At 39.2% G+C, this 13,625-nt stretch overlaps 1 protein-coding gene across 5 annotated transcripts in view; it reads left to right on the forward strand.

Moving 5' to 3' along the window:
* The first annotated feature begins 270 nt into the window (after positions 1 to 270).
* Positions 271 to 13,625, forward strand: part of adck1 (aarF domain containing kinase 1) — a 48,672-nt gene continuing 35,317 nt past the window's right edge. For 3 of the 5 annotated variants that reach the window (XR_001310500.1, XM_014011875.1, XM_014011878.1), the window contains exons 1-3: positions 596 to 829; positions 1,483 to 1,621; positions 2,447 to 2,530. Coding sequence is in view for 4 of the 5 variants with exons in the window: in XM_014011875.1 (XP_013867329.1) it covers positions 1,490 to 1,621; positions 2,447 to 2,530 (216 nt within the window). In the remaining variant the exon portion in view is untranslated. The other 2 variants (XM_014011876.1, XM_014011877.1) reach the window with 2 other exon arrangements.

Consider the following 13,625-nt stretch of genomic DNA (forward strand, 5'->3'; position numbering starts at 1 on the left):
TGCAACCCACTTTGAATGTAGTTATAATTTCAAACATATATGTTTGAGCTGCAAAAATGCACATAATAATAAAATCAGCACAAAAGTGTTTTACAGCAAATACAATTAATAAACAATAAACATCAAATAAAGAATAAAGATATTGAACTATCAAAGTGGGACGGCTTCGGTGCAACATGTTGTTTGAGCTTTCACGGTATCCGTAGTTGTCTTTGCCGGGCGTGCACGGAGCCGTGCACTACGCGCTGGTTACGAGCCCTGAACAAGCACGCGCGTTTTTTCTCGGGTGGGCGGTGCGGAGCGGCAAGAAAACGCTGGGGAAACCGGCTCGACGTAACATCTGTACCGGAAGTGTAGTTTACATTTGTCAAAGCCAGCAAAAGTCAAGCTAAAGTCGTCGCTACTTTGACGCAAACGATTCAAAAATACCAAACACAGCTWAAACTGAAACTTACTTGTTTCCCACTTTTTTTGTTTGCGATCTATGTTACACTTATGTTCAGTCTTTCTTCTCAGTAAGAACTACATTATCCAGATTTATTTCCTGCCSGTTCGAAATACGGCAAGAGGTCAAAAATAAAACCGGTAAGTGAAGAAGAAAGATGCGGTTGTTGTTACATGTGGAGTGTTTTTGCTAGCTGACAGCTCCGTGTGTGTGTTTGTTAGCTCGTTCACGTACCSCGGTTACAAAAGGCTTGCGTAAGTGACTGCGGTGTGCAGGTCACAGCCATCATGATGGACTGAAGGGTTTTTGAGGAACACATGAGACCCACCGGAAGCTGAGGGACACCTGTGAGTTTCCACTCGAACCTGGATCTGGCTGCTTGGGGTGAGTGCCGAACCGAAGAGTACACTGTTCATAAACTTTATTACTTTTTATTTTTTATTTACATCCACCCTTCAGTGCTTAACAACAGAATAAGCTTAAATTTGTAAATATTTGAATGCAACCTTTTGAACTGATGAGCTGAGGAATTGAAGTTAAAATACAGACATTAAATATATTCATTGTAAAAGTTTAAAATGAAACGTATAGTAGTTTATCCTGAACTATATCAAATGGTGCAGTTTGTAAAAGTTTACATGAGTAGTTTTCTAGAAATGTTTCGATGCAGTTCTGAAATGTGGGTATGCRCTTAATGTAAACAAAACTCTTTGCTAAATTTGTCAGAATCTTGAATGACATGATTGACCTGCCTGTATGGGTCTAGTTGGCTTCAGCAAACCTCCTGCTAGATGTTTAACCTGTTTTCAGTCACTTCGGCTGTTTCTGTAGGTAAACAAACACACTTCGGTTGATTCTGTAGGTAAATAAACACACTTCGGCTGTTTCTGTAGGTAAACAAACACACGTAGCAGTTGACTGACACATTAATATTATACAGATTTTGTTTTATTTATTTAGTTGAGTCTTCATGACTTACTTCTGGACCTTTTATTGAACTGCCTTTGAGGACTTTTTTTTTTTACATTCTCTTACAGTCCTCTGATGGCGGTCCGGCTCCTGAAAGTCTCCTGTCTGGCCACAGCAGTGTTCGCCTCTTCTGGCTTTTACCTCTCCAGCAAACGGCTGGACATCAACGACCTGAGTGTTATTCGCTTCGGACGAGCCGCAGCCACCGTGAGTTCACTTTCACCTCTGTTGTTTTGGGCTCTTACATCAAAAATAACAACTGACTTTGTGTTCAAATAGAGCACAGTTTTAGATGTGAGTTTGACATCAGGTGTTTCACAGGTTCTAATGTCAGGAACGATGTAATGTTAAATATAAGACTTCATGATGATCCTGGTCTTGAAATCATAACAATTTTCCACAAGTCACACTGTGAACAGCAAAAACATCAGTATGAAGCTGTTTTTGTTGACGGAGTAATATTCGTGTAACATTGCTGTATAATCAGATCGTGTCGCTCCGGATGTCGAGACAATTTGAAATGGTCCGCAGCAAATCAAGTAGTTCCTCTTGTAAATGTCAGAAACAACTTTTCAGCAGTTTCACTGGCAGAGTGGTTTAGACTAAGCAGACTGACACAACTGCAGTATAAATATATCTGTATTAAACAGAATTTGATTGGTCACATGTCAGTTCTTTTGTCAATCACATTCGTTTGTTAGAAAGACGACTTTTCACTTTATTGGGACACCAGTTGTGTAACCTTATGACAACAATCTCCTGTGCTTCTGATCATTGGACTGACTTGAGACACAAAGTCTGGGTTCAACTCAGAATATTTATATTCAAACAGCCCCCAAAGGCCGATATTCAGACGATCTCTACTTCTTGGTTCCCAAAAAATAAATAAAWAAATGAATAAAAATAAATCCAGTTTTTGCCAAACTGCCAGTCTAAACTTTAATATGTTTAGTTGATTTCTGTTTGAACCTTTTTAAAAGAAAAGTTGAGCTGCTGATGTCTCACACATTTTCAAATTCTTTCCGTCTGCAGACGGCGGTGATCAGCTACGACTACCTGACCGCTTTCAAACATGTGGAGTATGGAACAGAGGAGTACTGGGCTGTTAAATCCAAGGTAGGTGGACAGTTTTGATGTATATATATATAATATATATCTGATCATCTATCGATCTATCGCTTTTGTCTTTTTTCAATACATACATACTATAAATATGTATGTATGTATGTACGTACGTACGTATGTATTGAAAAAAGACGACCAGACCGCTGACATGTCTCTGCTTCAGTTATTCCTGGCTGCGCAGCTTTACTATCATGATCAAACAGATACCACTCGTCCAACCATTTCCTCTCCCAAAACACAAGCACAAAGATAAAATGTGGGAAATCAATATCAGACGTTAATATTGGCCCAGTTTGACTTATTGGACTGATACTGATATTCTAAAAAATGATACCGATGTTAATGTTGATGTATCGTGCATTCCTGCAAACCGTTATCTGACAGTGATAAGAACATGTCTTTCAGAACATAAAGATTAACTCGTCCTTTCTGGGTTCAGGAAAACAAACATTCACTTTTTTGTTTTTTGTCCTACAGAGTGTTTTAATGAAACAACCAGATCTTTTTTTTGACTAATCTGTATCCAAGCTGCTACTTTTTTAAACAGCCTGTAGGTCGGTGGTCCTGAGTGTAACGGCTCGCTGACATAAAGACTGATTTGTTCTGGTGTTTGTTAAAAGGTCACAGCTCAGGTTCACTCAGGTGAGCGCTGCAGTAAAGGTCAGACACTCCCAGAGTTCTGCTGCCACTGCAGCAGCTCTGCACTGAACCCTGAAGAGCGTGGTTCAGCATGGTTGGCCGTATGAATGGGACTCAAACGCTCAGACAGGACTGTGGCCCCCCTGGGCCCTGTTGGTCAAGCCTGGCTGCGCACAGTGATTAGAATTAATGCACGCTGCTGATTTATTCCAGAGAGGAGGCTCAGCTCCTAATTATCATGAAGCCAGAGAGGTGAGGCGTCAGATCTGTGGCTCTGTGTTGAGTTTTCATTTTCCTGCAGCGTCATTTTTCAGTTTCACCCTCAGAGGACAGCAGGTGGGGGTATAAGACTTGATAAGGTCAGCTTTATTTCTGCTGTAAGTTGAGGGCTTTTATTTTGTAGGATACAATAACTAAACTAATGATAAACTCAGATTCAGTCAATATAAATGTTTTTTCCAAACTCTTGAACTCAACAGAGAAAAACCAGATCACATTAAAGACCTAGCATTCAGGCAGCCTGAATGACAAAGTTGTAGCTCTTTTTAACCTTAAAGTGCCCGTGACATCAAATTTTGTAATAAAATTGAATGTATTTATGGAAAGATAACATTATTAACATATTGTAAAAAAAGATTTCATGCTGCTGAGATGAACAGTTGTTGAGATATTTGCATGTTCAGTAACAGGAAGTGATGTCAAAAGGGAATGTCTGCATAACAGGACGTTGCTACAAAGGCCAACGACACAGACTGTGGAGAAGAATCTGATGTTTCTTTAGATTATTTTAATCACTATCATAGAGAGATGAGAAAGAGTCATAGTTCAAATAATATTGTTTAAATAAACAAAAAACCAGGGAGATTTCTTTCTCAAAGAGTTCCCCTTTGATGTCACTTCCTGTTTCACTTTAGCTGAGCCAAGTTCAAAAGAAAATAATGGGTAAAATCACGTATTTTATGCCAAGTTTCTTAAATAGAAATACATTTTCTTTGATTTTTTTGTATTTCATGAATATGCATGTCACAGGCACTTTAAAAATAACGTTATTAGCATTTTGATATCTTTTTATGTCCTGTCTTTTTATCTGATTATGATGAAGCTGGCTGATGAAGCTTAAATATGAAGTAAAGTTGACGAGTTGAACACAAAAGAAACCTCAGGTTTAAAAATACCACATCCATCAGATGAGCAGGATTGCAGTAAGAACCCGACACCAGACCTGAGAGTTGCATCATCCGTCTGTATGACCAGTTTTCAGCTGATAGCTCTTTGGGAATCACTCCGTCGAGCAGGTTTAAAACGACTCATCTTTTGTGTCAGAGGAAGTCGTTTTACCAGCAGCTCCTGACTCCTAGCTATATTTTTCTTGTTGTGATTTCTTGTCTGAGTGAACAGTTAATGAGCTCCTGCGAGTGCACGTCCTCTTCCTCGTCATCCTGTTAGTGTGTTCATCACTCAGCGAAGCAGCCAGCTGCTTTCAGCCTCTCTTGGAGAGCTTGATTCAAAAGCCACTTGAGCAGCCAGTCTTCCAGCCTCATCAAAGGCTTCCCTGAGCGACCCGAGGGGCCATTCACAGCCAATTAGAGAGCATCACAGAGCGGGGAGCACTCTCGAGTCAGTTAAATGAGACCTGGAACATGCCTATAGAATCACATCTGCAGCTCATAGCGGTTGTATGTTAAATGACAAAGTCAAAACTTGCACTGCCTCTAATTCAAAGTCCACATAAAACAAAGTTAAATGTTTTGTTCTCCATTTATGGACTCGATTATGAGGCATTACAGTGATAAAACATTTTTATGTATTCTAAGTTAGATTTATTTTGGTATTTCTAACTCTGACTTGTGTCACCAAAGCCCCCTAATAGTTTAGCCAATATCAGTAAAACTTTTTTCTGGCTCAGAAAGTCCTGATGCATCTCAATAATCCAGGCTGAAAAATCAAAAAGATGAAATGGCTTTTTAAAAAAAAGTGGTTTTCAAACCCCAAAACACATTACGACAAAGATTGGTTCACCCCGAAGATCCAGTTCTCTGGCACAGACAGTAATATTGCATATGCTGTTAAGTGTCAGGAGGACTGTGATCAGTTACACATCAAGGAAACAAAACAGCCACTGTTCAAAAGAATGAGCCAGCACAGACGACTTAAATCATCAGGCCAGGACTCTGCAGTTTACATTCATCTACAGGCCAGGGCTCTGCAGTTTACATTCATCTACAGGCCAGGACTCTGCAGTTTACATTCATCTACAGGCCAGGACTCTGTAGTTTACATTAATCTACCGGCCAGGACTCTGTAGTTTACATTCATCTACCGGCCAGGACTCTGTAGTTTACACTCATCTACCGGCCAGGACTCTGTAGTTTACACTCATCTACAGGCCAGGGCTCTGCAGTTTACACTCATCTACAGGCCAGGACTCTGCAGTTTACACTCATCTACATGCCAGGGCTCTGCAGTTTACACTCATCTACATGCCAGGGCTCTGCAGTTTACACTCATCTACAGACCAGCGGTCACTCTTTCCGAGATGATGTCCTCATCCTTGATAGAGAGGAACGTTGGTTTGAGAGAGGAGTAAAGGAAGCCATCTTTGGGAAGAAAAACCGTCCACCATTAAACAGAAGTGGAGGCCTTCGTGTCCAGTTGTCCTCCTCCTACAACACTGTTATTGCAAATATGACTCCGCCCCCTGTGAGCAAAAGGTGTGACTCAGGGCCCCAACGATAGTCAGGTAATGGAGCACATGACCCTCTATGAACAATAGAGCTAATCAAGGCACTAACGATCTATTGTTTGGCTGATGGTCCTCTTGCATGCGACCAACCTGTTTGTCCATGTGGAGGCGGAGCTTATAAGGCTGAGTTTACCTGAAACTCCTCAGACTGAAGAAGTCTCTTGGAGGAGAAACGAAACATTTCATTAAAGAGGAACTCGTCCAGAGTACTTTTTCTTTTTGATTTTTCTACCTGGATTGCTGGGATGCATCAGGACATGTATTCATTTAATTTAAAAACAAAAAAAAAAATCACACACAAAAAAAATACATATTAAATGAAATGAGAGGCAGCAGAAAGAAGAAAAAAATCTCATATCTGCCCCTATTAAAAATACTATAATAATAATAATAATAATAATTTATTCAAAATATTCCCACAGAAACATTCAGATAGACAGAAAAAAAATCTATTTTCATTGGATTCAAACTCAAAAACATTTAATCATTCTGACTGGAAAAAAAACGCAAACATTTTCTATAGATTTTTCTGATTCCCAGAGGAAAATTCAAAATGTCCAGTCGCATCATGACATTAAATTAACACATTACATTTATTAAACTCTGATGATCAATGATTGTAAATACCGTTAAATAAACACACTAAACCCATAAAAGAAGAACCTTTTGAGTGTTCATCGTGTCATTAAGTCAACACAATACTCATTAAATAAACTAAAATTGTCAAACTCCATTAATATAATGATAGACTAATTACATAAACAAAAATCTATTGAATGTTCAACATGTCATTAAATAAACTCATTAAATGAACTAAAACAAAATGTTAACTTCATTTGAGTATTTTATTCAGTGTTTTATTTCTTACTGCATTAATTCTTGGACTTTATCACTTGTCTGTTGTGATTACTAAGATATGACTTTATAAATGATATATCTGGACAACAGTTCTGTCATTTGGTCTTTCCACGTGTCCTTCAGGTCCAGTGAGTCAAATCAAGGATAAAACACTGGAGACAGATTAAAATGCACATCAGTAGGAGGAAAAGGACCATAAACAAGAGCGAGTGCTGGCTGATGGAGATAGGTCTTTATCTCTGTAATAATTATGCAATCCTCTCCTTCTCCTCTTTCACCGTCCCCCGCCCTCAAAGAGTACTGGCTTCTATTAGCATCTAATTACAAGCCATGCCAACAGATGATTGGGAAATTAAATGTAGCTTACTTAATGCAAATGAACAATGCATGACTGATGTCTGAGGCCTCGCGGCAAGGCTGGGAGTTGTTGCTCGAAGGTTTAGACGTCTGTAAATATAAAGATTTTGAAACGCAGTGATTTTAAACGGGAATGACTTAACATATGAAGTCACATGACACCTCTCTGCATGCTGTTTCTGTTTAGTTTCAACAGAACCCATCTAATTGCAAAACAGCATTGTGTTATTGCCTCAGGTTTGTTCTATCGACTGGATGTGTTTCACAGATTAAAATGATTGGATTTATTTGTAGCTCTTTCACTTTGCTTTAGATGGAAACCTTGCTACGCTCGCCTGCATTACTAACCCGACCCACATGTGGCTGGATTTGGACAAGTTTGAAAACGATGCTGCTTCACATCCCTAAGATGCTCTCCTTCAGCCCTCCCCGTGCTTTTTTATGTCAGCATCACGTTCTTACATGGGCTGGGTCCTCATTGTCGGCCACATACATCACTGCCCTGTACCAAGTGCTGTCCCAATTTAAAGGCTCCTCCTCATGCGACCCAGAAAATCTTGAAAATCCAGGATGCATCAAAGTATCCTTCCCAGCCGTGAATATCCCAGGATTCAGAGAAACAAAGACGGTGGAGTTTTCATTTTTTTTTACCAAGTTGGCGTGGTTTGGAAATTCATCACGGACAAATAATTTGATTTTAAATGTAAGTTTAGCAACTTAGCTCATGAAATTCATGTCTGATATGAAACCGTAGCTCGTGGTCACGCAAACCTACGTCTAGCGGAGGCTAGACCGTCTCATTTCACAGCAGTTTTATGCAGAGTATCTGGACTGGGAAGGATGTGGCCCAAATGGCCTATGTACTCATGAGGATGCAGCCCGTGAATTGAGACACAGCCAATGATCCCATCACAATCCCCGCCCTGGTACAGTGTCATGGTTAGCTGCCACCACCCAGTACCCCGAGATGCTGCCAGCATAATAATAAACCACCACGGCTAGAGGTGCACCGATTGCAGTTTTCTGGCCGATCTCCGATCTTTAAAAAGTCTGACCTGTCGATTTTGGTTTTGGCCAATACTGTTTTTTTTCATTAGCTGATACTGTCAGATGTTATAAGGTCACAGTATACCTTCAATGTTCCAATGTTTTTTTTATTGAAAAACAATGAATAACCTTGAAACAATACAAACTTGTTTTAACGGGATATTAGGCAGAGCTCACAGCAGAGCAAAAGGGGACAGTGGCTGATTTTCGGACCTTTGTGGAGGTAGAAAAGCAGATTTTCTTCCCCCCACCAAATTTATCTAACAACCGGCCGATCTCCGATCTCCCAAAATTGGTGCACCCCTAACCACGACTGTAATACAGATGTTTTGTGCCTGCTCAAAACTCTCCACAACCTATCATGTTTGATTACATGTACTGTATTCTTAATATATCCCTGAAGATTTTACCAAGACCCTCAAAGACCATCCGTATTTCGGCTGTTTTTAAAACCATTTCTTAACATCATGGCAGAATGGTTATCCTGGATGAAAAGTGTTTTAACAGTCAGGTTTTAAAGCGCACGCTGCCATTTTAAAGTTAAGCTTTTTAAAGAAGTTGAACTGAAAGTGATGATCAAAAAACCCTTCATAATCTCCAAGGCCAATGTGCTGTCAAACATTTATTCATCTGGCAACAAGTAAAGGTCTCAGAAGACAAATATAGATTGACTTGTTTTTGAAGCTCTTTGCAAGACAATACAGTTTCAAGAGATCCAAGAAAGGTTATAATAGTTTTGGATTTTTCATTATACTGTATTTTTATTTTGCTGTGACTTTTTTCTTTTAATTAAGTCAGTTTTAAGTAGTTTTTACAGTGGATTTGCTAGCTTTTATTAGTTATTATTGCACTTTTAATGCTTAATTTTAGTTTAGTTTAGTTTTTATTAGTTCTAGTATTGTTTTTTAATAGTTTATTTGCCAATGCATCCTCCAGCTTGTGATGTTCCTGGGAGTTAACTAACCAACAGCTTTTTGGCCACTAGTTAAAGTGTCCGTTATAGTGACACCTTCCTAAAATAAATGCGTAACTCAATTTTGCCAACTAAAAACTTGGGTGATAATTTTAGGACGATAATGGTTGTCTCCAACCTAGGATTGGGCGATACTGGCAAAAGAATTAATCACGATTAATTGTGGCATTTAGCCGATAACGATTAATTTGACGATTAATCCTCTGGAGTCCCTGGACGCCCTTATGTCCTAGTCACATGACCAATTTAGTGGGAAAGATTTGCTCTTCATAAAAATCTTTTCCAAATTGTGTCAAAATCAGACTTCACGCTATACTTCAAATTTTAAATTGTGTTGATAGATAAATAAATGACAGAACTTTTGTTTAAATGTTCGTCATATTTGAAGCAGAGAGGAGCACCAAGCGGACTGACCGGGGAAATATCCAGTCAGTCCGCCTGGTGGCATTAATCGTATTAATCGTCAAGTGCCAAAAAATAATCGATTAATGTTTTTCTGACGATTAATTGTAAACGATACGATTATGCCCAACCCTACTCCAACCTGGTGCTACCTGCTGCTTGTTTTTCACATGAGCTACTGAGAGAAGCTAGCGTGTCAAGATAGTCATAGTTAGCATCTTGTGTGAGCTTGATTCATGCAGTTTTTCTCTTGAGAAGTATTCCACCTGTTTTATCACCTGTTTCTACTACAAAACACTTGTTTTGATTTTTCTCACAGTCATATTCAAAGAAATCCCAAAGTGGACATCGCTGATTTCTCCCAACTTTTGCTGTCATCWTTTAGCTGGTGATGCTGAGCAGCAGCAGACTGTAAACAAATGTTGTTACAGACCACAGCTAATGTGAAACTACTTGATTTGAAGATAAAAATTAAAAATATCCACATGGCTCAAAATAAATTGACAAACACTAAAACTAAGGTTATTCTATCTATAATTTCAGTTAGTTTTAGTTATTTTTGTAAAATATACAGTTTTAGTAAGTTGTTTTGTTTTTCTTTTTATTTATTTTAGTTAACTAAAATGTTTGTTCAGTTTCAGTTTTGGTTATTCAGTTAGTTTTAGTTAACTGTAATAACCCTGGATCCAAGTTCCTAATGCCTTACTGGCACTGACTGTTGGTCAAAATTGGTCAAAAATATTAGTATACCAAATGTTGAATAAAGTGCCATTTTCTGTATTTGTTGCACACGGTTCATTGCACGATGAGCCTCAGTTTCAGCTGAGTTTTTAAGACAAATGCTGCGACTGCAAACAGAGAGACAGACTGAGTTTGATTGTTGAGTCAAACTGAAAGCCAACAGAAAAAAGGAGATGAGAGCACAGTACAGGTTACGAGTTTATTTTAAGGGCTGGAGAGAGAGAGAGGAGTAGGAGGAGAAGCCGGGGACATGATGAACTGTTGACAGCGAGGACAAACACACATTGATGTCTAATGGCCCCCCCTGCTTCCTCTGCAGTGAGCAGAGCAGCTGTAGGCGAGCAGCCATTTTGAAGGTGGCTTTTCATGGCTGAGATGAAAAGGAGAACAAAACGCTGATTCACTCGGCACATCTGCACTGTATCATGCAGATTCTGTCTCAGCACCACCCAAAGGTTAAAGATAAAGAGTTGCCTTTTACCCCGCTACACTGAATGTGTCTGAGCTCGTCACAGTAATACGAAGGCACCGCAGGGGAAGAAATCAAAGGCTTGGCTGATGCTGATTGCTGACTTCTCACCAGAGGAAATATCTCTCTTTATATCAGCTGCTTCTCTGGCTGGGAGCTCTGCTGTATTTTCATTTGGCTTATCCTTGATTAAACTGATACTCATACCTGCAAAAAAAAGAGCCATTTCTCTGAGATGGTTATAAAACACTGCAGATATGGATCTTAACATCACACCTGGAAATGCATTTACTAACCTGTGCTTATATATGTGACACATTCTTTGTTGTTCAGGCAGATTCTTCTTGCTCACTGCAGGAATGATAACTAAAGTTTGTTTCATAAGTTCTGCTTCAAAGGTTTTTATGTTTTGTTTAAGAACCCAGGTGTACGTGTTTTAGGCTATTGGATTTTAAGACTTATTGTCTTGACTTTGTGTTCAATAGAGCGAGCTGAGACAGAGGCTCTGGGTCACAAACATTCTCTGATTGGTTCTAGGGCTGCACAATATATCGAAAATTCATAGTCATTGCCATAACAGCCTGTGCAATATGCATATCACAAAAAACTGCATAAACTGCAATAAATGGTTGGCTCAAAAGTTTGCGTTTATACATTTTGTCATTCAAACGGAAACCTGAAATATTGCTCATCACCATCAACACTACATACTTGTGTATTTGTTCACTTATCGCAACTCATATCATCGTCATAATATCGCACATCGCAGGCTTTCCTAATATCATGCAGCCCTAATTGGCTCATAGATTCAGGCCTTTGTGTAGGCTCTAGATCAAAGCTATTTTACTAAATTGTTCTGGGGGCCACAGTTACTGCAGGCCAACAGCTCAGGGGCCCAACATCCAGCAATGAAATTTATTATGTAAATAAACCAAGTATTACAAAGATCTGTTACCTTTGAAATAGTTTATTTTGCTGCATTTAATCATGAATACAACATACAGAACCGTATAAAACTAGTAATATTTAAACAATACGAAAAGCAAAAATTACACATTATGCCTCGTGTTTAACACAAATATTATTTTGACATCTCTGACTTGTCAAATTTTCAAACAAATTTTATTTTCACTTTTATAGTTTTATCTTCAACTGTTTGTAATTTTACCTGTCTTGAGTGTGCACAGAAATGTTTTTACCAGCTTCTAGCCAAGATTCTGACGTTTCTGTAGATACCACACATGTCTATGGCTAATTAAAAGAACTTATAGTAATTAAAGTAGAAAACCGGGAGTTTGGGCTCAAAACACGAATAAATCAATTAGCGGGCCAAACTTTGGTCACTCCTGGGCCAGATGTGGCCCGTGGGCCGCCAGTTGAATAGCTCTGTTCTAGATCACAACCTGCAATTGCAGTATTCTTATTTCTTTATTTCCTAATTTGATTCATTCCTTTATTTCTAATTTTCAAGTAAATGCAACAAAAGACAGTTTACTTATTTAATTCTTGAGTCCATTATCATCTCAGAAAATCCTCCACAAGTGTTTCTTCTGATTTAGTCATCACAACCACCTATTTTAAATTTAGCAAATAACAGTGGCTTTGGTCAAAACGCATAGATCTGATTTAATTATGATGGTATCTAAAATTAGGACAGCATTCATGTTTTCATCACTGATATAATTTAAATTGATATTCACGCACAGTTTTAACAGTTTTGTTAAAAAAATTGATTAGGAACTTTCTAAATCATAGTAGCAGACTTTTTTATTGCAATCAGGCAAAATTACATAAAACATCTTTCAGATTTTACTTATTAGAACAAAACAATAAAGTCATGGGTCCTGACCAGTATGTTAAATAAGATAAAACCAAAAAAACCCACACCTTATCTAACAAAAAAGGCCAATTCTCAAATCCCTTAATGCTCTGTTTGTCTAAAGTTTTTTTGTTTTGTTTTGTTCAGATGAAAACATGTCCCTGTTCACGTGTCAAGCACAGGATCAGAACGTCATGATGTATAAACATTTTAACCTGAAAATACATCACATCATTTATTTTTCTCCTTTGGATCCTAACAGGAGCTTCACATTTAGTAAAAGAGGTCATGTCTGTTTGAAATGAGAAGGTATTGCAGTTCAGCTTTCTGCCAGCAGGTGTCAGCGTTGGCTGCTTCTGTCAGAGCATCCTGACTGAGAGGAGTGCTCAGATTAGATAAGTGTCCACCGCCTCTCCTGGAGCTCCGGCTCTTGTGAGGGACATGCTATGTAAATAGCGGGTGGGGCCAGATAACTGCTGACCTTGACGAGCTCGTGGCGGCAGCTTATCGGCCCAGCGAGTCTGAGGCGGGAAAATCCTTCAGGGATGTGGATGAGGAGATGTTTAACATTTGCTTCCCAGCTGCCTGCTGTGGTTACATCATGGCTGACAAGCTGGTCTCCAGCAGCAGCGAAACACTCCATGTCTGTGGCGCTGCGGTTGTGTCTGCGTGCCGCCCGGAGAAGATGAGTCCCCACAGCAGCAGGCACAGCTTCTCAGATAATTCAGCTCTTCTTTTAAGGAGTGGCCACTCTGTGCTTCATAATCCACATTTAACAGGACCGAATCCTTTTAATAGGTGGTCCTACATACACTTAGCTCTGGATTATTTGTTGTTTAAGCCACAACATTTAGGATTGCTGCTCACGCATCACAGGTGAAATGTTTCACCGGAGCTCAGCCAAGTGATGGACATGCTTGTTGTTGCCATGGTGACCGATGAAGTCACCGAAGTCGACTGTCTGTTAGGGGTGTGTGTGTGTGTGTGTGTGTGTGTGTGTGTGTGTGTGTGTGTGTGTGTGTGTGTGTGTGTGTGTGT

This window comes from Austrofundulus limnaeus, unplaced genomic scaffold, assembly GCF_001266775.1.
Source record: "Austrofundulus limnaeus strain Quisiro unplaced genomic scaffold, Austrofundulus_limnaeus-1.0 Scaffold85, whole genome shotgun sequence".
NCBI lineage: Eukaryota > Metazoa > Chordata > Actinopteri > Cyprinodontiformes > Rivulidae > Austrofundulus > Austrofundulus limnaeus.